This window comes from Rana temporaria, chromosome 1, assembly GCF_905171775.1.
Source record: "Rana temporaria chromosome 1, aRanTem1.1, whole genome shotgun sequence".
NCBI classification, from domain to species: domain Eukaryota; kingdom Metazoa; phylum Chordata; class Amphibia; order Anura; family Ranidae; genus Rana; species Rana temporaria.
The window spans coordinates 610,843,512-610,869,394 of NC_053489.1; the positions used below are offsets into that span (position 1 = coordinate 610,843,512).

A 25,883-nucleotide genomic window follows, 5' to 3' on the forward strand; every position below is an offset into this window, starting at 1 on the left:
GATTTGGCACTGCGTCGCTTTAACAGACAATTGCGTGGTTGCGTGACGTGGCTCCCTAACAAAATTGACGTCCTTTTTTTCCCACAAATAGAGCTTTCTTTTGGTGGTATTTGATCACCTCTGCGGTTTTTATTTTTTGCGCTATAAACAAAAATAGAGCGACAGTTTTGAAAAAAATGCAATATTTTTTACTTTTTTCTATAATAAATATCCCCCAAAAATATATAAAAAAACATTTTTTTTCCTCAGTTTAGGCCGATACGTAATCTTCTACATATTTTTAGTAAAAAAAATCGCAATAAGCGTTTATTGGTTAGTTTGCGCAAAATCTATAGCGTTTACAAAATAGGGGATAGTTTTATTGATTTTTTTTTTTTTTTTACTACTAATGGCGGCGATCAGCGATTTTTTTTGTGACTGCGACATTATGGCGGACACTTTTGACAATTTTGACACATTTTTGGGACCATTGTCATTTTCACAGCAAAAAATGCATTTAAATTGCATTGTTTATTGTGAAAATGACAGTTGCAGTTTGGGAGTTAACCACAGGGGGCGCTGAAGGAGTTATGTTTCACCTAGTGTGTGTTTACAACTGTAGGGGGGGTGTGGCTGTAGGTGTGACGTCATCGATTGTGTCTCCCTATAAAAGGGATGACACATTCAATGCAGCCGCCACAGTGAAGCACGGGGAAGCCGTGTTTACATACGGCTCTCCCCGTTCTTTAGCTCCGGGGAGCGATCGCGAGGGGGTGGCTAGAAACGAATAGCCGCCCCTCATCCCGGATCGCTCCCAGACGATTTCCGACCGCCGCATATACCGGGGGGGACCCCCGACCCATGTCTAGGCAGGGACGTACGGGTACGTCTATCTGCCTGTACGTCCCTGCCAGTGACATTTATACAGTAATCAGTGGCTGTTTTTAGCTCCGATCGCTGCATAAATATCAGTGGTTCCAAAAAAGTGTCAAAAGTGTCTGATCTGTCCGCCGCAATGTCGCAGTCCCGATAAAAATCGCAGATTGCCATTACCAACAAAACAAAAGTTACATAAATCTATCCCATATTTTGTAAACGTTATAATTTTTGCGCAAACCAATCAAAATATGCTTATTGCGATTTTAACAAAAATATATAGCAGCCTAAACTGATGAAGAAGTTTTCTTTTTGTTTTTTTAATTTGGGGCTATTTATCATAGCAAAAAGTAAAAAATATTGTGTTTTTTTCAAAATTGTTGCTCTTTTTTTGTTTATAGTGTAAAATATAAAAACCGCAGAGGTGACCAAAAGAAAGCTCTATTTGTGGGAAAAAGGGACATAACTTTTGATTGGGTACAGCGTCACACGACCGTTCAACTGTCAGTTAAAGCGACGTATTGCTGTATCGCAAAAAATAGCCTGGTCATTAAGGGGGTAAATTCTTCCAGGGCTGAAGTGGCTAAAAAAGAACTCCAGGTTTTTACACAATTTACATCACTAAGAATAAGAATTGTGAGGTTTTTTGTATTTAATAGTCTTATTTTTTAATTGATATTTTAATCCATAATAGGTTTCTTGTTTGCAACCACACATATCCAGATCAATCACAAAAAGTAAAACATGCAGCATTTTTCCTGCACGGGGATGCAGTAAAATGCAACATAAAGCGCACCAGAATGCACTGGCACGCATTGAAAACATACTGAAGTGCGGTGAAAAAAAAAGCACATGGAGTGTTTTTGTGCTGTGATCCAGCCTTTATAGATGATTGTTCCAATCAGCACCTCATATTTGAACATTCAGCCATCATTTGTCTATGGTCAGGGTTAGGCACTGTGCTCAGCACTCTGTGCCCCACCAACACCAGGGATGATGGCACAGCAAGCGCGCGGTACAGTAAAACAGCACGCATGCGCACTACAGACCACAGCCAGCACGTCACGTGGGCGAGGCAGAAGGAGCTGACCAGCACGATGCCAGAGAGAGTCGCATGCGTGGTAAAGCGATTGGAGGCGACGCTTTAGCGACCACTCACAGGGCGCATGCGCCATGAAATGTAAACCGATGTTTCGTCAGATTAGGCGGCCCATCAGAATTTGTAACGGAAGTGACGTTTCGTCGCCGCCATCTTTCTACACCCCACACTCGTCCACAGTAACGATACACTGAGAAGGCGGTAAGCGGACACCTTGTTACACCCACCGGAGTCTTGCATTTCACACTTGTGAGGTGGGGAGGGAGGGCTGCGCGTGCGCAGAGTGTGTTAGGCCGTAGTTGCGCACTTGTAATGAGGAGGAGGGTTGTTGCTGTTGGCAGATTCCTGTGAGCATCGCTGGAGCCTTCGGTGGGCCGCCTGAGGACTCCGGACGCGCAGAGCTCTGTATGGAGAGTGGAGAATGGCTCCTTTCCCGGAAGAGGTGGATGTGTTCACCGGGCCGCACTGGAGGATGAAGCAGCTGGTCGGGCGCTACTGTGACAAGGTGAGGGAGCGTTGCTGGGTACGGGGGAGGTGTGTGGGATGGTGCAGGCCATAGGTGGCTCTCAGGTCATCATATCATCTGTAAAGGTGTATATAAGGTGACCATACACTGTACAATCTCCTCTCTATCTACCAGCTGTGCGATCTAGTCCTGCTGCGATCTAGTCCTAGGCTAGTCCTGCTGCGATCTAGTCCTAGGCTAGTCCTGCTGCGATCTAGTCCTAGGCTAGTCCTGCTGTGATCTAGTCCTGCCGCGATCTAGTCTCGGGCTCGCACTGGTGCGATCTAGTCCTGGTGCGATCTAGACCCGGGCTCGCACTGGTGCGATCTAGTCCCGCTGCGATCTAGTCCTGGTGCGATCTAGTCTCGGGCTCGCACTGGTGCGATCTAGTCCTGGTGCGATCTAGACCCGGGCTCGCACTGGTGCGATCTAGACCCGGGCTCGCACTGGTGCGATCTAGTCCCGCTGTGATCTAGTCCCGGGCTCGCACTGGTGCGATCTAGTCCCGCTGTGATCTAGTCCCGGGCTCGCACTGGTGCGATCTAGTCCCGCTGTGATCTAGTCCCGGGCTCGCACTGGTGCGATCTAGTCCCGGGCTCGCACTGGTGCGATCTAGTCCCGGGCTCGCACTGGTGCGATCTAGTCCCGCTGTGATCTAGTCCCGGGCTCGCACTGGTGCGATCTAGTCCCGCTGTGATCTAGTCCCGGGCTCGCACTGGTGCGATCTAGTCCCGGGCTCGCACTGGTGCGATCTAGTCCCGGGCTCGCACTGGTGCGATCTAGTCCCGGGCTCGCACTGGTGCGATCTAGTCCCGGGCTCGCACTGGTGCGATCTAGTCCCGGTGCGATCTAGTCCCGGGCTCGCACTGCTGCGATCTAGTCCCGCTGCGATCTGGTCCCGGGCTCGCACTGCTGCGATCTAGTCCTGAGCTAGGACTTCAGATCTAGTTGCACCCCCTTCCCCCTGGTATGACAGATACCCGGGTAAGAATGATTAAGATATTTGCCAGCACACCACAGATCATCAAGTTGAGTCCAAGGAGGTGTTTTTATTGAAGCAAGATCACATCATAATAAAGTCAGTGCAACGTTTCAGAGCCATGCAGGACCCCTTTGTCAGGTATGTGATCACATCGTTGCATACCTGATGAAGGGGTCCTGCATGGCTCTGAAACGTTCCACTGACTTTATTATGATGTGATCTTGCTTCAATAAAAACACCTCCTTGGACTCAACTTGATGATTCGTAGTGTGCTGGCAAATATCTTCATTGTGGCTTTCTGATCCAGTCTTCAGCTGGTGGTTGCTATAGCACCCAAAACTCCAAAGCGATGGGAATGTAGCGTATCACTTCCAGGTGAGATTACCGCAGCAAGGTATGTGTGGCCCACCCCCTCTGTCTTCTGGGACACGCACAGATTCACTGCCGCTTTCCCTTAGACCCTGTTCCCACTGGGTCGTTTTGCAGGCGCTATTGTGCTAAAAATAGCGCCTGCAAACCGACCTGAAACAGCCACTGCTGTCTCTCCAGTGTGAAAGCCCCGAGGGCTTTCACACTGGAGCGGCGCGCTAGCAGGACGGTAAAAAAGTCCTGCTAGCATCTTTGTAGCGATGTGTATACCGCTCCTGCCCATTGAAATCAATGGGACACCATGGCTATACCGCCGGCAAAGTGCCTCTGCAGAGTCGCTTTGCGGTGGTTTTTAACCCTTTCTCGGCCGATAGCGGGGGTAAAACTGCCCCGCTAGTGGCCAAATAGCGCCACAAAATTGGTGGTAAAGCGCTGATAAAAATAGCGCCACTTTACCGCCGACACTAATCCCGCCCCAGTGTGAAAGGGGCCTTGGCAAAAGATGCAGGCTCCTGCACCAAATTGAAGAATTGGCTTGGGTGAGGACATCGCTGGATTCCTGGACATGTAAGTGTCCTAATAAAAGTCAGTGGTTACAGTATTTGTAGTGGCTGACTTTTTGTTTGTTTAGGGGCAGACTGGAGCTCCCCTTTAAGGCTGCTTTCACACTGGGGTGGGCATTGATGGTAAAACGCTGATAGTTTTAGCGACGCTTTACCGTAGTTTTAGCGGCGCTAGTGGGGCGCCCATGTGATGCTGCTGCCTAAGCGCTTTGCAGGCACTTCAGCATTGGTGTCCATTCACTGTATAAACTAGGGTTGTCCCGATACTAGTATCGGGACCGATACTGAGCATTTGCGCGAGTACTCGTACTCGCGCAAATGCTCCCGATGCTCACCCGATACTTTTTTTTTTTCTAGAGAGCGGGCGGAGAACGGAGCAGAGCATTCCTGAAAGAGAAAGCCAAGCCCCCCCCCAGCTTTCATTTGAATAGCTGTGTGTTCCCCGCCTTGTCATATATAGCCCCTCCCCCTTGTCCGGGCACTTTGATAGACAGATCACCCATCCATTAGATGGGTAATCTGTCTATCAAAGTGCCTGGACAAGGGGGAGGGGCTATATATGACAAGGCGCGGCGTGGAACACACAGGTTCTCTTCCAGGTTCAGGCAGCCTGAGTCCTGATGGCACATTGCAAGGTTCCTCCTCCTCGTGCTGCTGTGTTGACATTCATATCCCAAGTGACTGTAGGAGACCTAAGTATCGCCTGAGCAAGAATGGAGGCAGGGGGTGGGGTGGAAAAAAATGTAAACATAAAAAATTGCATGCATCTTGGAGGGGGATAGATTTCAATAAGGTGAGAGTCCACTTTAAGTAAGCACACTTCAACAATCCTCACTCATGATCCACTGATTGCAGGCTCCTGTATGTTGCTGTTCCTGCAAAAATGTCAAGTAAACTTTGCCTTTAAACACTTCATTACTGGGCACTTAAACCCCCTTCGTGCCCAGACCAATTTTTAGCTTTCAGTGCTGACGCATTTTGAATGACAATTGCGCGGTCATACAACACTACCCAAATTATATTTTTATCATTTTTTTCCCACAAATAGAGATTTCTTTTGGTGGTATTTGATCATCTCTGCGATTTTTATTTTTTGCGCTATAAACAAAAAAAGACAGAAAATTTGGGGAAAAAAACACTATTTTTTTACTTTTTGTTATAATAATAATATCCCAATTTTTTTTAAAAAATATATATTTTTTTCCTCGGTTTAGGCCGATACGTATTCTTCTACATATTTTTGTTAAAAAAAAATCCCAATAAGCGTATTTGATCGGTTTGCGCAAAAGTTATAGCACCTACAAAATAGGGGATAGATTTATGATAATTTTTTTTTTATTAGTAATGGCGGCGATCTGCGTTTTTTTTTTTTTGTCAGGCCTGCGATATTGCGACGGACACATTGGACACTTTTGACACAAATTTGGGACCATTCAGATTTATACAGCGATCAGTGCTATAAAAATGAACTAATTACTGTATAAACGTGACTGGCAGGGAAGGGGTTAACACTAGGGGGTGAGGAATGGGTTAAATGTATTCCCTGGGTGTGTTCTAACTGTGTGGGGGGGAGGGGACTGACTGGGGGGGTGACCGATGCTGTGTCCCTATGTACAAGGGACACAGATCGGTCTCCTCTCCCTAACAGGACGTGGAGCTCTGTGTTTACACACAGAGCTCCACGTCACCGCCGATCGCGTGTACCCGGCGGAAATCGCGGCCGGCAGGTACACGCATCGGCTTCCCAGCGATGTGCCGGCACAGTGTTTACTCGCTGCGCACCCCCCAGCGGCGCACGCGGGTAATGCACAGAAAAAGACATCCACTCAGCACTTGAGAGCCGCGCTGTGGACGTCTTTTGTCTATAGCGTGGATCTCAAGTGGTTAATGCAGTTGGATTGTGCCCTCTATGGTCATTTTAACTTGCATATTCAGTCATAGAAATGCATGTTTAGGGTTTTTCAGTACATCTCAGTCAGAAATCCACTCGTGCTGATTCATCCTCCGCCATCACACAAGAATGACTGTAGACATCGTGATCACTGACGACATGCTCTGCTGAAATGGACAAGATCAGGTGACTGCCTTCAGTAATACTGTGTCAGTCACAATGACTAGTTGCAATGGGGTCAGATAGCTTCCAGAAGGTCAAGGAGTGCTGTCAGTGAGCCTTTGTTTGTGTTTTTTTTTGTTTTTTTGTTTGCATAGCCTTGTATGAGAATGCAGTCATTGACACATGTAGTGGAAGTTGCACTTTTTAGGGCTTGATTACACTTCAAAACAAGGCTCCAGACATGCTTTGTTAAAGCTCTCTGAATGCCAGTCAAAGTGCCTGTCCCTAAATAAAATGGTTAGCTAACAAGCCTGTTCGCACCTTTCGTTTGCTTTAAAAATTGTATCCCATGTTGCTTTGGTGCTTCAAAACCTCCATAGAAGCCTATGGAAAAGCTCGCTTGAAGCATCTGCAGCTTTCAAGATGGTTTAAAGGGGATGTAAAGGCAATTTTTATTTTCTAAATAACAAACATGTTATACTTCCACTGTGCAGCCAGTTTTGCACAGAGTGGCCCCGATCCTGGTCTTCTGGGGTCCCTCGGCGGCTGTCTCGGCTCTTCCCCGCAAAAACTAACCACCTTCATGGGAGCGCTCTCACATGGGTGTTAGTTCTTGTGAGCGTGCTCCCGTGATACAGCCGGCGGCTATAGCCACTCGCTGTATCACTCGGCGCCAGTGCGCTGCGTCATTGGATGTGAATGACAGCAACGCGAGCCAATGGCTGTGCTGCTTTTAATCCATCCACTCTAGCCAATCACGGCTAGGCTGAGCGGCGAAGACGACATCGGGGGTGAGCGCAGCAGGTGAACGGGCTCAGGTAAGTAAAACTGGGGGGGCCGGTATTGTCGGATGTTTTTTTCACCTTAATGCATAGGATGCATTAAGGTGAAAAGACATGGACCTTTAGTTTGCCTTTAATTCAGCTCCACCGAAGCATTACAGAAGCATGTTGAAGTGGTAGGTGCTTTAATGTGTGTAGGAGTCAAAGCAATTGTAAATGAGCCCTTAGAGTAGCTACCATGTTTTTTTCTTGATCAATTACTTTTATTTTTTTTGTCATTATTCGTTTCAGCTTTTTTGAAGTTGGCAGGTAACCATATTTTTGGTTGGTGCATTCTCTTAAAGTGGTGGTAAAGTTAGAGTGAAAGCTACAAAAATGGGCCCCCCCGCAGGTACCTAGTATGCACTGCATACTAGTACATTATGATAGACTTTTCGAAAAACTCTTCCATGTTCATTCATTCTTCTGGGTTTTGGATGCTTGATTGGCCGTGGTGATGCCACTATCACGCATGTGTATGGGAGTCACATTGCTAAGGCACAGAGAGCAGGCCGTAAATGTGAGCTATGCATGAGCACGGCTTAAATTGGACCTGAAACGGTGAACCAGCACGCACCGGTGAACCGAGCCTTAAAGAGACGACCCTTTTCTGACCCTTGCTGCTTACACGTTAAAATCAAGAACCCCCGGTCAACGAGGAGATGAACTGCACACATGGTGGTCTTGCCCCTATCTTGTAAGATTTTGGTCAAGGGTCTTTGGCCTACTATCCTCCCTATTTCATGTTCCCTTCCGTAAGGACCCCAAATTTGCATTACTCCATTGCCCGATCCCGGGCCTTTTCTCTCACCAGCAGAAACTAGCCATATACTTATTATGATCCATGAAAAAATATCCAGTGTCCCCCACGACTCCCATGCAAAATTCCTTAAGGTATGGGCCCCGTGGTGGTCCTATACACTCCCTAATCCACACCCTACTAGTCTAGGACTCTAAATTTAATTTGACCCCATCTCCAGCCTAGGGGACTCTCCTTTCTCTTTCCCACTCCTTCTTTGCTTCTGGGCCTTTTGCTCGCTGCTTCTTTTTTTTTTGTTTCTTCATTATTATTTTATTTCCCCCCCCCCCCCTCCCCCTGTTCTGCGGTCAACTCCGCTCCCCCTTGTCTGCCTTGGCCCCTGGGTCTTATGGCTCAGGCATAACGCAGTGACCCCCGGCCCTGGCTGGTGGGTCTGTGTCAGTTTATAATCTATACCCTTATAATATATTTATCATGTACTTTTACATGTATCTGTTTCTCCTTTTTTCATATTTCAATAAAAACATTGTACCAGAAAATCAAGAACCCCCAAACATAATAAAATATATATAATGCATCAATGTGAAAAAACATGAGACTTTACAACCCCTTTAAAGCGGATGTCCGCTGAAAAAAAGTAAATATTAAAAGCCAGCAGCTACAAATACTGCAGTTGCTGACTTTTAATATTAGGACACTTACCTGTCCTGGAGTCCAGCGCCGTCCGCAGCAGAGGATGAGCGATTGCTCGTCACTCTGCTGCGCCCCCCCGCCATCCACGGTGAGGGAACCAGGAAGTAAAGCGCTCCGGCTTCACTGCCCGGTTCCCTACGGCGCATGCGCGAGTCGCGCTGCGCCATGCTGACTGGCTCCCGCTGTGTTCTGGGAGCCAAGTGTTTCCCAGAATACACTGGGGGGGGGGGGATATGACATTTTGCCCGCAGACTGTGTGGCCGGAAGTGGGTGCAAATACCTGTCTTTAGACAGGTATCTGCCCCCCCTCCCCCTGAAAGGTTTCAAATGTGACACCGGAGGGGGATGGGGGAGGGTTCCGATCAGCTGGAGTTCCACTTAAGGGTGGAGCTCCGTTTTAAGGCCAATTTTTTTAGCAGAGACCCTAGAGAATAAAATGGCGGGCATTGCAATATTTTTGTCACACCATACATGCTCATGTAACATGCTCCCAAGGGTAAACTTATCCGCACACTGCTGAAAATATAGCTAGTAGTAGTGACATTTGAAATGAATTTGTTCTGTATTGCTGAAGACATTTCTCATCTTCTCTAAGCCGCTTCTTGCTTTACTGTTTTGCATAAACTATGAAACGACTTCAACATTATACAATTTCAGTTCAGCGTGTTAATCCATAGACCTAGATAAATAAGAACTTTTACTGACCGCTGCAAGTGATACGAAGTCCAAGGAAACATTTATGGGAAATGTCACATTGTACAAAATTGAGACATCGGAAGGAAGTGATGACTAATGTTTTCAAATGCCAAAACCCGTATGTCTTGAACTACCTCAGGAAAACAAATCTATCAGAACCAACTTGGTAATGTTTTTTCAGTAAAGTTTATATACGGATACTGCAGAATGAAAGCATGTGTCGTTGGCACAGCCTTGTGCGTTCTGTAAAGTGCCCCAAGTTGAACAGGGTAATGGTACACAATAGTAAAAGCCAGAAAGTTTTCATGAACGGGGTGTATGCAACACATCTGAGGAGGAAGACCTTGGATAGCTGTGGCCACCATGCAAATGCATTGCAATGAAAGGGTGTCAGCGGCCACAGCTATTCATGGCTGCTCGTATGACCAGCCTATACCTGTGGTGATTGAAGCTGGATGCAGTGTTTTCAGGCTTCATTTGGCTGCTTGCTTGTCCTAGGAAATTGAATAACTTAAAGTAGAAGTTTGGTCTAAACTTGTCTAATCTTAAACCTGCTTCCACTCCCATTCTAAGTCCTATACTAACAAGCCTGTGTATACTTATCTATTTCCTGGGCACTCCGCTCTGGTCATGTGATCTTCCCAGTGGCTGGCATCCGGGGAGAGGAGAGATTGGTGACTGGCTGCAGTGCCTGGGTGGCGAGGTCACCAATAGGCTTACTATAGGGCATCTGTTGTCGGCTGCCACTCTTCCCCTGAACCCAGCGCTGGGAGCTGATCACATGACCGGCTAAGAGCTCCCTTAGAATAGATAAGTATACACATCTTTCATCTACAACAGTGGTTCTCAACCTTCTAGTGCCGTGGCCCCTTGATAAAATTTCCCAAGTTGTGGGGACCCCTAACAGTAAAATTATTTGAATAGCGTGGGTTGTCAGCACCCAACCCACGGACATTTAGCGCTCCCTGATCTCTTCCCCTCGTAATTTATTAAAACATCTTATGGTACATTTTAGGATGTACCTCTCTCTTCTCCTTTTTTTCCCTTTCAGCTCTCTCATTCCTGATTTCTTGTTTTTCCCCCCCATCCCTCTCTCTAGCCATCTTTCTTGTTCTTCTTTTTTTTACCCTTTTTTTTGTTCCCCCCCCCCCTCTTTTCCTCTCCCTTCCATGTATTGTTTATTTTATTTCTTCTCTTACTCCTTGGTGGGGGCAATGGGATGAGTGGCAGTGCTGGTGGGGGCAATGGGATGAGTGGCAGTGCTGGTGGGGGCAATGGGATGAGTGGCAGTGCTGGTGGGGGCAATGGGATGAGTGGCAGTGCTGGTGGGGGCAATGGGATGAGTGGCAGTGCTGGTGGGGGCAATGGGATTAGTGGCAGTGCTGGTGGGAGGTGGGATGAGTGGCAGTGCTGGGGGAAGTTCTGATCAGCCAACTCAGGTTCTCTTGATCAAGGTCATCTGCTGATCTGAGAACTGTAGTGGGGACTTTTAATGGGCAACTATAATCACAGGTAGCGTTACTCACTGTGTCTCCGACTTGGTGGTGTCTCGTAGCAGTGACACCTATGCTGAAATCAGGAGACAGGGTGTCCTCCAGCCCCTCACATTTCACATTCCTCACCAGTCAGCTGACCTCTAGTCTCTGCCCCCCAGCCATGTGGTGAACTGAATGGGCGGCTGCGGGCTCCAGGAACAGTCCTGCTGGGCGGAAGCAAAAAGGTGGGCAGAGCAGTGTGGGCTTCAGGAACAGGTCAGGTGACCCCTGGCAAATCATCATTCGACCCCCAAAGGGGTCCCGACCCCCAGGTTGAGAACCACTGATCTACAAGCTTGTTTAGTATAGGACTTAACATGGGGGTGGGAGCAGGTTTATAATTAGATTAGATTTAGACTGGACTTCTACTTTATGGCCTTGGAAAGTTCATAACCTGAAGATATAGTGCAGCAACCTCTATATTTCATGTAGAATGTAGCAAACACCACCTGTGCCAAGCTGTCAACCCAACATCCACTAATCAAAAGGTTGGCACCAGGGTGTGCAATCCACATACAATCTTCTTTATTTTATACCCATAGGGATCCAAAAGGATCCAATATTTTTATTCACAGGTTCCCTTTAAACAGAATTAGTTTAATGTTTACAGTTTTAATCTGACCAGGCATAATGGCTTGGCACACCCAGATAAAATGTCTTTCTGTTTTGTAATATGCATGCCATTGCGTGTGAATTCCGGTTAGGGCCTTGTTGTTTTATGCTTTTCGCAATAGCTGTCATCGGCATTTTTATGCACAGCACTGATTTCCTGCGTATTTGTAACACGCGTACTAGTTTGAGCTTGGTTGATGTGTTACTGTAAAGCTTGTTCCTTTTCTGTGCGCTTAGCCTCCACCTTCATGAACGTTCATTACACTTTGTACAGCTTGTGTGTGGTCTGTTTTTTTCTCCCCTCCTGCGTTCTATTTTTGTAATATTTATAATTTTCTTTAAAAGGTGTTTATGTGCATTGATGCATAATAAATACATCAATCATGCAGGGCTTGACAAATTCACTCTGAAGCTAGGAGCCAGCTAAAAAGTTAGGAGCCAGTTTTTTATTTGGTATGACTCCATGATGAGCCCACTCAGAACAGTCAGGTTCAACATCTGGGTCATATATTGTCCTTGTGGAAAAGGCTGCACATAGAGGCGGGCGGCAGCAATAGGCAGGTGGTGGCACGTTTAGGGGGAAGCCTTCTATCTGAAGACTGCCCAGAATCAGTATCGGACAACTTATGTACAGGGCTGTACCCCACGCTGCCCTACATGGGGCTTACATTGTGTTAAGAGAGGAAATCCTGCGCTACTGGGTATCGGCAGCCCCGTGAAAAAATACAAGCATTTAAATTAAATAAAAAGGATAAGGGAACAGCTCCTATCCTGTTATTTGATAACATCAAAAATTCTTAAAATGGGGAAAAAAAGAGGGGGAGCGCTAATTGCATCTTTTAGTGGTTTGCAAGACTTGATATTTTTTTACATGAAAATAGTTGGACTTTATAATTGGAAAATATATCGCACACACACACACACACACACACACACACACACACACACACACACACACACACACACACACGTGAATTAAGAATTATTGTGTTTTTTGCACATGAATTAAGTAATATTTGATGCATTGCACAGGTTATGGGTGATTTATATTTGCTGCAAAAGGAGAATTTACAAATGAACTATGTAATAAAAACAAAATATAGAATATGATAAAGCAGACATTTATAAACTCTGCATCCAGTTGATGATAAAAAAAAAAAAAAAACACAATTTAGTGTGTGCCCGGGCTGGACACGTTGGCAGGCAGGTGATTACCTCCTCACGGCTTTCCAGCATTTCTATGAACTGCTCCCGGCTCAGCCTCTCCTCCAGCTAGAAGAGCAGGGCGCTCTGGTGCTGGGATCCTACCGTGTTCCTGAATCGGGCCGCCGCCTTTCTGAACTTGGCCACCACCTCCCGCAATACTCTGCGGGAGGACGGCAGCAGCAGTGGGGATGACAGGCCGCTGGGGATCCCCAGCTGGACTAAACTCTGTTGGCTGCTTGCTGTTCCTGTGACTGTTGCTGCGCTCTCTCCCTGCTTCATCCCCGCTACCACCGCTAATTGCGGTACCAGACAGTGCTCTGTGTCCAGAGGGCCTACGAAGTCCCAGGTTCACCTCCACTTTCCCGGCCAAGAACCTGCCCTGTAGCAGAGGCGCCTGTCACTGACAAAAGCAAAGGTGCCAGGGCACAATTTCTAGTCGCAACGACAACCTGGCGCCTGGGATTTGTCGAGCCCTGCATCAATGCACTTTATATACAGTTAGAAATACGTGCTCCATTCTCAGCAGTGGGGACTGGTGTTTTTTTTTGGGGGGGGGCAGCCGCGAGAGGCAGAACGGTGATCTGCCAGTGTAAACAAGGCGGATCCCTGTTCTGACGGAAGTAGAGAGAGCTCAGCTGTTCCTAGTGATAGGGAACAGCGATATTTTCTCTGTCAGTCTCCCATACAGTTGGAAACGCCTCCCTAGCGAACACTTAACCCCTTCCCTGACCAATGCCATTCATACAGTGATCAGTGCATTTTTCTAGCACTGATCGCTGTATTGGTGTCGCTTGAGGTCATATTTATCTGCTGCAACGCTGCTAAATATCGCAAACCACCACCTCCTACTAGTAAAAGCAATAAAAAAAAATAAAGTCCCTAAATCTTTCCCCTATTTTTGAAAACGATATATCTTTTGCACAAATCAATATACGCTTATTGCGATTTTACCAAAAATATGTAGCAGAATATGTATTGGCCTAAACTGATTATTTTTATATGTTTTATAGCAGAATATTTTTTTTCCAAATTTGTTATCTTTTTGTTTATAGCGCAAAAAATAAAAACCGCGGAGGTGCTGAAATACAACCAAAGGGAAGCTCCATTTGTGGGGAAAAAAGGATGTACATTTTGTTGGGTACAATGTTGCCCCTCTGCAATTGTCAGTTAAAGTGACGCAGTGCCGTATCGAAAAAAAATCGTGCATGTTGGAGAAGAGCTAAAATCTTTCTCCTGTATATGTAAAGGGGACCACCACGTTTGCTCATTATAGTAGCCTTTATCAATGTTTTCACCAAGATTGGCACAACGTTTACCCATTTTCCACGTGAGAAATGAATACATTTATAAATGGGCCCCATACATGGTATGTTGGCTACTTCACATGTGTTCAGAGGCCTGTACAGCGTGCAAGAGCCTTTTGTGTCTGGAGCAGCATGCAGGAAGCTTATGTTGGTCAATGAAGATGCAGCGACTGTACAAAGTCACCTGCACTTCCAAGGATGACCGGCATAGAGGGACAGGTACATGACACCGGATGCATACTCTTAGCATTTGGGGCATGCCAGTCAAACTCTATTGAGTGCCCCCCATACAGCTGCTGCATCTCCACTGACTTCCATAGCAGATTTGCATGCCATATGGGCCTATGTGTCAGTGTCAGGCTTTATTGATTGTGTTCTACCGTTCCTCTGTCAACACTAGACTGACAAAGTAGTGCAGACTCTAGCTGTGGTACTTGTCTCTATCTTGACCAGTACTAAAACAAAAGTACAAATTGTGTTTAGTATATTGCGGGATGATGTGTGTATGAAGTTGAGTGTCTTGCTCCCCTGATGATTAAATGGCAGATCTTGGGAGATGGTGAGAATATAAATGGAATCACTTTGCCTTTTATTATTCTAGAATCCTTAAGCTGGCAATAAATTACACCGTATTTTTCGTTCTGCCAGGCAGCTGAATGAAAACAACTGAGCTGATTTACCCATCCACACATTTGAGGGGGGTGAGAAAATCACACCTACTGTGTTATTGTTAACAGAATACAATGATCAGTGCTGCCGCCCATTGGCTGCATGTGCTGATTGAGAAAAATGTTTCTAACAAGCCTGTTCATGAAAAGTTGATCACACACATATAGGGATATCTATCCTATCTATCCTATCTATCTATCCTATCTATCTATCCTATCTATCTATCTATCTATCTATCTATCTATCTATCTATCTATCTATCTATCTATCTATCTATCTAATAAAATTATCGAACATGTCATTTTGCTGTTTTCCCCGAACCAGATCAGCTGGCTGAGTCTTCCAATTGTGCTGACATCTATAGACCTAAAGACTGTATTTTATAGAGCTGATATAAATAAGGAATAAAGGGACTTTTTGGCATCTTTAGTGTGCACCCACCACTTCTTCATCCCATATCCTTTGCGCTGCAGAGTTTTGCACCCGTGGGAGGAGACACTTTCCCAGCACTTTCCTGTGCGGTGCTGTACCGATTTCAAAAAGTAGTTTCTGTACTGCTTTTTGCGATTTCTGCTCATGATTTACAGAAACCTGCACAGATGTCTCTAATCGCGGCCGCAATCGGGACTGCCGGCGGGAGTGAAATTGTGCGAGTTCAACTGAACTTGCACAGGTACATTCCTGCAGCCCAGTGTGAACCTGGGCTGTACCTTTTACTTTGTAAAAGTAGTCATGCGGGCAGAGCTAGACATCGGCTTTTCATTTTAGTACATTGCTGCAATCATGTCACCAAGTTCCTCATGTTGCAATGTCATTGGCTGTTCTTGCTGAACTCCTGGAATTAAGCCATGCATCACAGGTGCTGGGACTTTATAACCAATGACATGTTACCTATGAGAGCTTGGCCTTCTAAATGTTGACAGTATTCATGCCTGCATTTTTTTTAATGTCTCCAAACAGTACAGATTTGATTTAGGGGAAGAGTGCTGAAAACATTTTGTTGGTCTGCTGGATTGCAATTTCAGGTTGTTGGTCTGTTCACGGTTCTGCCCTCTGTGTCCTGCACTGTAATTTCTCCATACTAAGGCTATTCAGAGAGTCAGGAGATGCACAGGGTGCAGTAACCTGTAACAATTCTATTTCAGTTTACTGTGGCCACATACATTTCATACAGGGTGTGGTTGGGATACTATTAAACATTCGGAATTTAAATGTTTGGTATTAATAAAGAACTACCGCTTCATCAAATTCTATAAATCACGCATTTCTTTGTACACATTTCTGTTGTATAAACTTTTAAAAGCGTCTGACATATAATGTACTCCTAACTTGTGAGATGACCTGTTTGAACAGAATTAATCTGTTTGTTCTATTTCCTCTTGCAGCTTTCCAAGACCAACTTTTCCAACAACAATGACTTCCGAGCTCTTCTGCAGTCCCTTTATGAGACCTTCAAGGAGTTTAAGATGCATGAGCAGATTGAGAATGAGTGCATCATTGGCCTGCTGCAGCAACGTAGCCGGACCGTGTACAATGTACACTCTGACAACAAGCTGTCTGAAATGCTCGTTCTGTTTGAGAGGGGTCTGAAAAACATTAAGGTAAACTATGCGTTAGGAATGCTTGAGGTCGCCATTACCTAGGATGGATTGAACAGCTGATAAAATACACACCTACTGATGGTTAAGGGGTCAAAAAAGAAAAAGAAAATACATTTGTGCAGACACAGGTGTGCTTTAGCCTAGGTTCACATCAATGCGATTTGACATGCCAAATCAGCGGCAATGGCACCATCCTGATCAGTGCATTGCAGCACCGATTCCCAAAAGTAGTTTGTGTACTACCTTTGGCGACTTCAGAGTTCAGCTGAACTCACACAATTTCAATCCCGCTGTCAGTGTGAACCTAGGCTCACAGATATTTATAGCAGAAAGTGCTCATTATAAATGCCCCCCCTAACTAGTTTTATTGCTGGTATACAATAAGATCTAGAAACTATAATTGTCACCATAAAGGATAAGTTCACCTTTGTGAACATGTTGCATCCATATTTGTGGTGTAACTTGTACAGCATCTGCCTGCTCTTTAAAAAGAGCTCCGCCTACACGGCTGCATCATTCATTCAGTGTTCTGGGAATTAATGAACTACTAGTACCATCGACCTTTGTGGTTGTTGGCTTGTAGTTTTCAATGAACTACCATGGCGCTGGTGAGCACTCTAGGTAGTTCATTGATCATCCTGTAATTCAGTAACTACCTACCTGCATGGGAGATCTGGGCATACAGCTACACAGTCTGCAGGAGCCTGAGATTGCGCCAGTGATTTTTTTTTTTTTTTTTTTTTTCCTGGTGAACTAATCTTTTAAAGGAAAGCAGAATAATACCTATGGCATACCAGCAGACATACTGCTGTTAAAGATAGAAGGGGCTAATGAAACCCTTAAAGCAGTAATCCATTTGAAACTTTTTATTTTACTTTTCTTTCCTCCTAGTGGAAAATTGCCATGCTCTAGTTACCTTTTGTTAAGCTCCAGTACTTCCTTCTCGGCTCCGTTCCATCAGTCGTCTTTGGGCACAATGACGTCATTGTCTGTCTTCTTATTTCCTGAGCCCAGTCTGTGGTTGCATCATAATGCAGCCTGAGCTCACAGGACTCTAGTATTAAAGTGGTTGTTAACCCAGTACAATTCTCCATCCCCTCTGTAACATAACAATATGTGTGCCTGTGTTATACAAAAATGCTGCCAATCTGTACCTATATCAGAGCTTCTTTTGGCGCTCACGTGACTCTGCTCTCTCTCCTCCACTATAGTGGTCAGCTGGGCAGAGAAAACATGGTCTGTTTACAGGGGGAGGGTATAGCCAGGCAGGATCAGCCAGGTTTTTTGGGTTGTAGAAGGGGCAAAATAACACAAGCACTGTGCTGTTCATGCTTTTAGGGTAACAAACAATTTAACCACTTCGCCTATTTTTAAAACTTGCCGTTTACAAGTTAAAAAATAGTTTTGCTAGAAAATTTCTTGGAACCCCCAAACATATTATAGAGATATAAAAATTCTAACACCCTAGAGAATAAAATGGCGGTCGTTGCAATACTTTCTGTCACACCGTATTTGCACAGCGGTCTTACAAGCGCACTTTTTTGGGGGAAAATACTTTTTTGAATTAAATAAGACAACAGTAAAGTTAGCCCAAAAGATGATACGCTGAGTAAATTAATACCCAACATGTCACGCTTCAAAATTGTGCGTGCTCGTGGAATGGCGACAAACTTTTACCCTTGGGGAAAAAAAAATCTCCCATAGGCATGTTTTGAGTTAGAGGAGGTCTAGGGCTAGAATTATTGCTCTCGCTCCAACCATCGTAGCGATACCTCACGTGTGGTTTGAACACCGTTTGCATATTCGGGCGCTACTCGCATACAGTTTGTGTTTAATCAGTACAGTTGTCGTCCGTAAATACAACAGAAATACACTACAACACATGACATCACTTCCAAATTTTTTATTTATTCTCGGTCGTACGAGAATTTTTGTCACTTTAGTAACTTAGTCTTTTTAATGGTGTTTTGTTCGGCTACAATCGCACAGCATATCTGCAGATAGCTTTCTGCATTTGGAGATGGCTAAACACCTCAAGCTGCAACTGGCAGGCAGTGTTTACAATTACAATCTACTAATTCTACTGGCAGCTGCCATTTGGCCATGTGAATGTGGGTTTAAATTGTAGGGCCTTCTAGAAATTGGGTATATTTTGAGGTCACAAAACATTTTATTGGCACACCGTGGATTCCATTGAACTAAATGTGAATCTTAAAAAAGCAATTGGTTGCTCTACAGCTAATTTACAGGTTTATCAGAATATCTGCTGTTCAGAACTTTTGTATTTCTGCCTCTTGCACATTATAGATTATTTTGAACAGATCTGACATTCAGTCCCAATTGCATAACTTTTTATTAATTTGAAGATGTAAGGCCACAGAACATGGGCGCATACAAGGGGGTGATGACTACATTATGAATGGCATTTTAAATAAGGAGTATATAGAAGGATCTGGCAGAATAAATAATTTAAACTAGCTCAGTAGTGTGTTTATCTTCTAAGCCCAGAATAAAAAGGCTGCATGTAATCGGAATTCACAGCAGTTTTCTAGTATCTCCATGTCTAGTTCCATCCTAAATCCTCTCCTTTTGCTTCTTACTCTTAGGCTGCCACCTCAGCATTTTGAATCGCAGGCAGATTTTCCGCAGTTTCAAAGCGCCAAGGTGTGAATAACAAATTGCAGAACGTAGCTCCTGAACTTTTTTTGGGCGACAAGCTTTTTGTGATGCGGGTTTCTGCGATTGCAGCGCGACAATTGCGGCAGAACCGCACCGGGATTTTAGGTGCTATTCAAATGAATGGCATCTCAAATGAGTGTTCTGTGATTTTTGTCATTCGCATCTCGGCTCTTTGAAAGCTGGGGCAGAATCGCAGAAAATCTGCCCATAATTTAAAATGCTGAGGTTTAAATGCAGCCTTGGCCATCTCCTTTTTAGAATGGTTTCATGTGAATAGAATTGGGAGGTGTTTATTTATTGTGTTTTGATACTAAAGAGTTAATGGCAATTTGCATTTTACTAGAAGTGTTTAAGGAACTCTGAGATTATAGGAAGTTGTGACATTGCTCATGTGAAAAATCTTTATATGACACTTATGAATTCTTTAGGAAGATAATTGCTTTCTGGTCTCCCTTCTCAGTCCTATTTTGCTAGCCTGGTGGTTTAAAGGCTTGGTTTACCAGTTTTAAAATGGCACACCTTAAACATTATGGTTCTTTGTTCTCAGGATGAATATGAACAGCTGAACTATGCCCAGCAACTGAAGGAGAGGCTGGAGGCTTTTACCAGTGACTTCATTCCGCATATGAAGGAAGAGGAGGAGGTGGGTGGAATGTTCCATTATCTACTGCTTGGCTTGCCTGATCTACCAAGAGTTCCTCTTTGTGCTTTTACTGATTTGCTTTGCCCTGACATTCCTTCAATTAATATTGATCAGCAATTTTTAGCACAGTTTTCATCAATTTTTTTTTTTTTTTTTTATAGCTTTGATTAAATTACTGATTTTAGAGCATTTTTGTTTAATTCCTGCTGGTGTATATATGGGGCGCTTCTAATTTTCTGTTGCACCAGCAGCCAAAGAACACAATTTTTTTTTCCTTAGTCTTGTAATGTGCTGGTTTAATGGAAGGTCCTAAACATGGTGGTCCAGTCCTAGTGGTTATTAGACCCCTTTCACACAGGGTCATTTTGCAGGCGCTATTGCAGTAAAAATAGCGCCTGCAAACCGACCCTAAACAGGCCGAATAGCGCTGCGAAATCGGCGGTAAAAGACGATAAAAATAGTGGCACTTTACTGCTGACGCCACCCCCGCCCCAGTGTAAAAGGGGCCTTAGTGTGACCAGTGCTTATGGTCAACTGTTTACTTTGCAGACCCTCTTCAGCACAGATGCATAAACCCTAAGGCTGAGTAGTAGATTCAGAGTAGCTAATTTATTAATGGGGGATAGGGGGAAAGATACTTTGTAAGTCTGGCCAGATCCCGCCGTTTTCCGCGTCGAGTATGCAAATTAGCTATTTCCGACGATCAACGAGCGTCCGTCGCATTCTTTTACGTCGTCTCGTCGGCTTTTTTCGGCGTATAGTTAAAGCTGCTATCTGGTGGCGTATGCAATGTTAAGTATGGCCGTCGTTCCCGCGTATAATTTTAAAAATTGAATTTTGTTTGCGTAAGTCATCCGTGAAGCGGGCTGGACGTAATTGGCGGGCTGGACGGCGCATGCGCAGTTTGTTCGTCGCGGGGACGCGCTTCATTTAAATGAAACGCGCCCCCAACTCGCCGCATTTGAATTGCGCCGCGAGAGATAGACCAAGCCGCCGTAACTTACGGCGTGAATTCTTTCTGGATTCGAAACAAACACAAGTAAGTTATAGCGGCGTATCTCAGATACGCTGCGCCGGGGCAGATCTTTGTGGATCTGCCCCTATGTCTTTATATTTAATACAAATAGATTGTGTGTGTGTGTGTGTGTGTGTGTGTGTGTGTGTATGTGTGTGTGTGTGTAAAATTTATATATATATCTATATCTCACACACCCCATATATACTCTATGCTTTTGTTGTATAAATATTTCTTAATGTCTAGATGTTTAATGGAGACATAATTGATTTTTCTCAGGTATTTCAGCCAATGTTGATGGAATATTTTACCTATGATGAGCTGAAGGACATTAAAAAGATGGTGATTGCCCAGCACTGCTCTCAGAAAGACCCATCCGAGCTCCTCAGAGGTCTCAGCCTTTGGAATGAGGCTGAAGAGCTGCAGAAAGTGCTCAAGTATTCAGTGGATGAGAAAGCAGAGGAGGGTAAGATGTTACCTACCTAGTTGAGCAGATTGGAAAGCCCAGCGATTTAAAATCGGATACTTATGATAAATCCAGAATCTTTATTAGCTGGGTTTCCTGATCTGCATACAACTGTCAAATGTATAAATTATTGCAACTGAGATTTTTGAATTGCAAGATGTTCCGAATGAATTGAGGTTTTCATTGTTAAGTATTTAATATTGATAGTTCATAAATGGAATGTATGATTTTGAATTTAAATGATTGTAAATGCAGTTGGAGCATCCCTCCTGTCCAATTGTAAACAGTGACATTTTAGAGCTGCCTTTTTAAATAGAGAAGTATGGTATTTTTTTTTTTATCCCATAATCATACTTGCCTTGGTGGATGCAGCATCGGTCCCCACCTCCTCTTCACTGAGAACCGAGCCACCGCAGATGGCTCACCTCCCCGAGCCGATAGCTGCTGCCTGTCAATCGGCAGCTCTCCTCCTCCTCCATGCTAATTGGAGGGGCGGGGAGCAGTGTCTCAGCTGAGAGGTTGAGATGCCTATCAGTCCAGGCACCTGGCGGATCCAGACTTGGTGTCTGGAATGACGCGGTGCCTAGACTGATCTTGGTGAAGTCAGCAGAGAGCGCAAAACTAATGCCACTCCTGTGACCCATAGGAGAAGCCCATCCGAATGAGCTCAGGCTGGACTTCTCCTTTAAATACTGGCATAGACACACCATTCCATATGTCCACAGAGCCCCCCGTGTCAGCAGGTGAACCTTTTTGCTTAAAGCGGTTCTCCACCCTAAAGTGGAGTCCCGCTGATCAGGACCCGCCCCCCCTCCGGTGTCACATTTGACACCTTTCAGGGGGGAGGGGGGTGCAGATACCTGTCTAAAGACAGGTATTTGCACCCACTTCCGGCCACACGCTACGGGCGAAAGACGGGTTTTTCTGACTTCCCGTCTGTCGCCCGTTGTGTGCTGGGAACACTCGGCTCCCAGCACACAGCGTGTGAGCCAATCGGCGGGCGCAGCGCGACTCGCGCATGCGCCGTAGGGAACCGGGCAGTGAAGCTGCAGCGCTTCACTTCCTGGTTCCCTCAGCGTGGATGGTGGGGGGAGCAGCAGAGAGACGAGCGATCGCTCGTGCTCTGCTGCGATCAGCGCTGGACTCCAGGACAGGTAAGTGTCCTAATGTTAAAAGTCAGCAGCTGCAGTATTTGTAGCTGCTGGCTTTTAATATTTTTTCCCCATGGCACATCCGCTTTAAGTTCTATAAAAAGCTAATTTTGTAAGTCTTTAAAGTGATTATAAAGGATCGTTTAAAAATAACAAACATATACTTGCCTCCACTCTGCAGCTCGTTTTTGCACAGAGTGGCCCCGAACACTGACTTCTGGGGTCTCCCGGCAGCTCTTGTGGCTCCTCACTTCAGATAACCCCTCTAGGAGAAGCGCTCTCCTTTTATCTTACGGGTGTGCTCCCGGGTCCAGCATTCTGCATTTATAGACACGAATGTCGGGCTCGGCCCGGCGCTCGCGTCATTGGATTTGACAGCAGCAGGAACCAATGGCTGCGCTGCTATCTTTCTATCCAATCGAGACACCAGCTACAGATGGTGTGCTCGTTCCCGAACAGAGGATGACAGCGTTCAGATAAGTAAAATGGGGGGCTACAGCACTAAAACAAGTTTTTCACCTTTTTAATGCATAGAGTGCATTGAGGTGTATGACCATGAGTGTTTACAACCCCTTTTTAAAAAAAACACAGATTTATCAGTGGAATGGAGTTTATTTAACTTGCAGTACATATGTTTTTCCTTCTATGTTCTGAAGTGTGTGTATTTTTTTTTTTCCCCCTCCCTTTCCCACAGAAATCACAGCTAAGCCAAGCACTGTATCTATTTCCCATCTTCCTCCAGAGGTAATGCTGAACATATTCAGTTACCTTAATCCACAGGAGCTGTGTCGCTGTAGTCAAGTAAACAGCAAATGGGCACAGCTGGCAAAAACTGGATCTCTTTGGAAGCATCTTTACCCAGTGCTGTGGGCCAGAGGTGAGTTATCTGTTAGATTTTGTTTTTCAAACCTAAAAAAAAAAAAAAAAAATATGTGAGCTATCCCTATAGCATAGCTCCAGTGCAATTTCAGACAAATACACTTTTAAAGCAGAACATCTTTATATGTCCGACCTTCACTGAATACATCTTCTGGTTCACTAGGTACTTGATTTGAAATGGCCGATTGATTTTCAAATGAAACCGTTAATGCTCTTTGGTTTCCTGTTTGTAAGACCAGTGGCTGCTATGCCTCCTATTGCCCCAGCCACTGGTCCTGGCACATCCCTTCTGTAGTTCTTTCTGTAGGTTGCAGTGATGAAATGCAGCCCCACTTGCTGTGGTGGGCAGACTAGAACCCTCACACATTCAACATGTACAGACCTGGTGCAAGTGGGACCACAGGGACTTGATCCACCTACTGTGGAGATGCCCGAAACTTCACCCTTATTGGAAGGGGGTGGTGGACACCATAAATAGGGCGTTCCAGATTATATTGCCTACGGACCCGAAGCAATGCCTACTTTATGTACTGGATGAGTTTGAGTGGGAGGAAGGTACAAAGGTGGCAGTAATTAGATCTTTGTTTTTGGCTCGAAAGCTGATAATGACTCGTTGGATAGCGGAGGACTCTCCTACCCTTAAAGAATGGATTAATACAATGGGGGATATGCTCAGGAAAGAAAAGATAATATACCAACACAGGGGTTGTGCCCAGAAGTTTGAGAAGCTGTGGGGACCGTGGCTGGATGTACCGAGCTTGGCCCCCGGTGGATATGGTCACAGGAAGATTACTAGGCCTAGGTACTTGAGCGGGATTTGTGTTTTGCATATGGGTTTCATGTGGGGGGATTTGACAGCCCATCAAGGTGTGGGAGGGGTGTGGTAGAGCAGGGATTGGTTTGAGATTTATTTATGGAATGTGCAGTAGTATGGTTTATTTTGTTTGGATTTGTATCTGATTGTTTGTGAAGCTTTGATGTATACTCTGTTCTGTACTTGTTCTTCAATAAACTTTTTCCTGGATAAAAAAAAAAAAAAACAAACATGTACAGACCTAGTATACCTGCCCAGTGTGCCCACATTCACTAGCAAAATTGTGGTTGATGGGGAACTGTAGTTTCCTTTTACTAAGGAGGGTATATGGCATCCCTGCTGTTATATATCCTCCTTGACAGAGAAGATGATGTTATCCTTTGAATTACAGAGATACAGTCATGAAAATAAATGTAATCTTTAGTTTGGGGGTGCTCCTTTTAAGGTAGCTTATGGTTTGATTCATTATACCTGTAAGGCCCTGTTTGGACCTTTCTGCAACATTGTACTTGTAGTGCATTACCAGGCCTTGGGATAGAGCAGCTCATTAATTGTGAATAAGCTGCCAATGCATGGCAATGCAGCTCACTGTGTTGTTACCATTCATTGCAGTAAGGAGCAGTGAAATTCACATTGTACTGTATGTTGCCCTACAGCACAAATATGAATATGGCCCAACAGTCGAACTTGTGGTGGGAAGGAGGTGTGTGTGTGTTATGAAAATGTTATGATGGGGGTTGGCAAGTGCACATCATAGTTGTGACCCACTGACTTGCAAAAATCTCAGTCTATTCTATGTCTTGTTCACCACTTTGAACAGCTACAGCTGTAAACATAGTGGTTTACTCACACGGTGTAGTACAGTGGTGGCTCTATTAAAGTATAACTAAAGGGGTGAAAAATGTTTTTTTGGGGAGAGGGATTAGAACACCTGTCAGGTTTTTGTTGCTGTCTGTGATCACAGTAAGGAGATTCACCCTCTTTATTTGCCCTGTTTGCCATTATCATTGAAAGTAAAAGAAAATCCCAAATTTTGGGTTGTCCCCAGAAAAGTAAGAGGAGAAATCTTCCAGTGGGGACACTAATCCCCAAGGAATTCCCTTAATTTGCAGGTATTTCCTCTCACTTCCTGTTTGGCTATGGGACAGAAAGTGAACTGTTATTATTTAGGCTTTAGCTGGAAATCTACTTTTAAAGTGTTACTAAACCCAGTAATATAAAAAATATTGCCACTATATACCTTTTTGGATGATGTGTATACAACAGTAGGGTTTCTTCAGTGCTGAGCGTTCAGGAGGTGGAGATTTTCTCACTGCAGCCTGTATACACGCCCACATGTTTAAAGCCAATATCATGTGACCTGGCTAGCTCTGAGAACAAGAAACGACAACTGTTTTTCTCCAGCATAAAATACAGGTTGAGGTTGACTACCTTGCCTGTTTTTTCCAAGGTAGACATTGCAGGAAGGGGGGGAGGATCTATGCCTACAGGATAAAACAGCCTTCTCACACAATGCAGAAGATAACCCCTAAAGTTCCGCAGTGAGTATAACAATGCTGCATATACTGACTGATTTTACTGTTGTGGGATTAGTAACGCTTTAAGCCGCTACACAATACTTATTTCAATTTAAAACAGTTATAAATGTTCTGCTGCTGATACCACAGATTTTTTGCTTGATCATGCTTTTTATTGTTTGCAGTATCTCTTTATCTGTGAAATATTTTACAGGATATAGGGCCATTTCCTGGATACTTTGGCTAACACTGTATGAGAAATGTATTATTAGTATATTATAGTATAATGTTATGTATTGGTATAGAGCAGTCAAGCCAATCACAAATTAACCCGCAGTGGACAGTTAATGGGTAACGCCACTTTCTTGGGAATAAAATGGCAAATTAAAAGATATG

General features: G+C 44.7%; 1 protein-coding gene across 2 annotated transcripts in view; it reads left to right on the plus strand.

Moving 5' to 3' along the window:
• The first annotated feature begins 2,221 nt into the window (after positions 1 to 2,221).
• The window catches only part of FBXL5 (F-box and leucine rich repeat protein 5), a 46,831-nt gene continuing 23,169 nt past the window's right edge, over positions 2,222 to 25,883 (plus strand). The window contains exons 1-6 of one of the 2 annotated variants that reach the window (XM_040335225.1): positions 2,222 to 2,459; positions 16,108 to 16,323; positions 19,550 to 19,645; positions 20,940 to 21,126; positions 22,714 to 22,716; positions 22,972 to 23,154. In XM_040335225.1, the coding sequence (XP_040191159.1) occupies positions 2,376 to 2,459; positions 16,108 to 16,323; positions 19,550 to 19,645; positions 20,940 to 21,126; positions 22,714 to 22,716; positions 22,972 to 23,154 (769 nt within the window). In that variant the 5' untranslated portion in view covers positions 2,222 to 2,375. The remainder of the gene's footprint in view (positions 2,460 to 16,107; positions 16,324 to 19,549; positions 19,646 to 20,939; positions 21,127 to 22,713; positions 22,717 to 22,971; positions 23,155 to 25,883) is intronic. The other variant, XM_040335226.1, reaches the window with a different exon arrangement.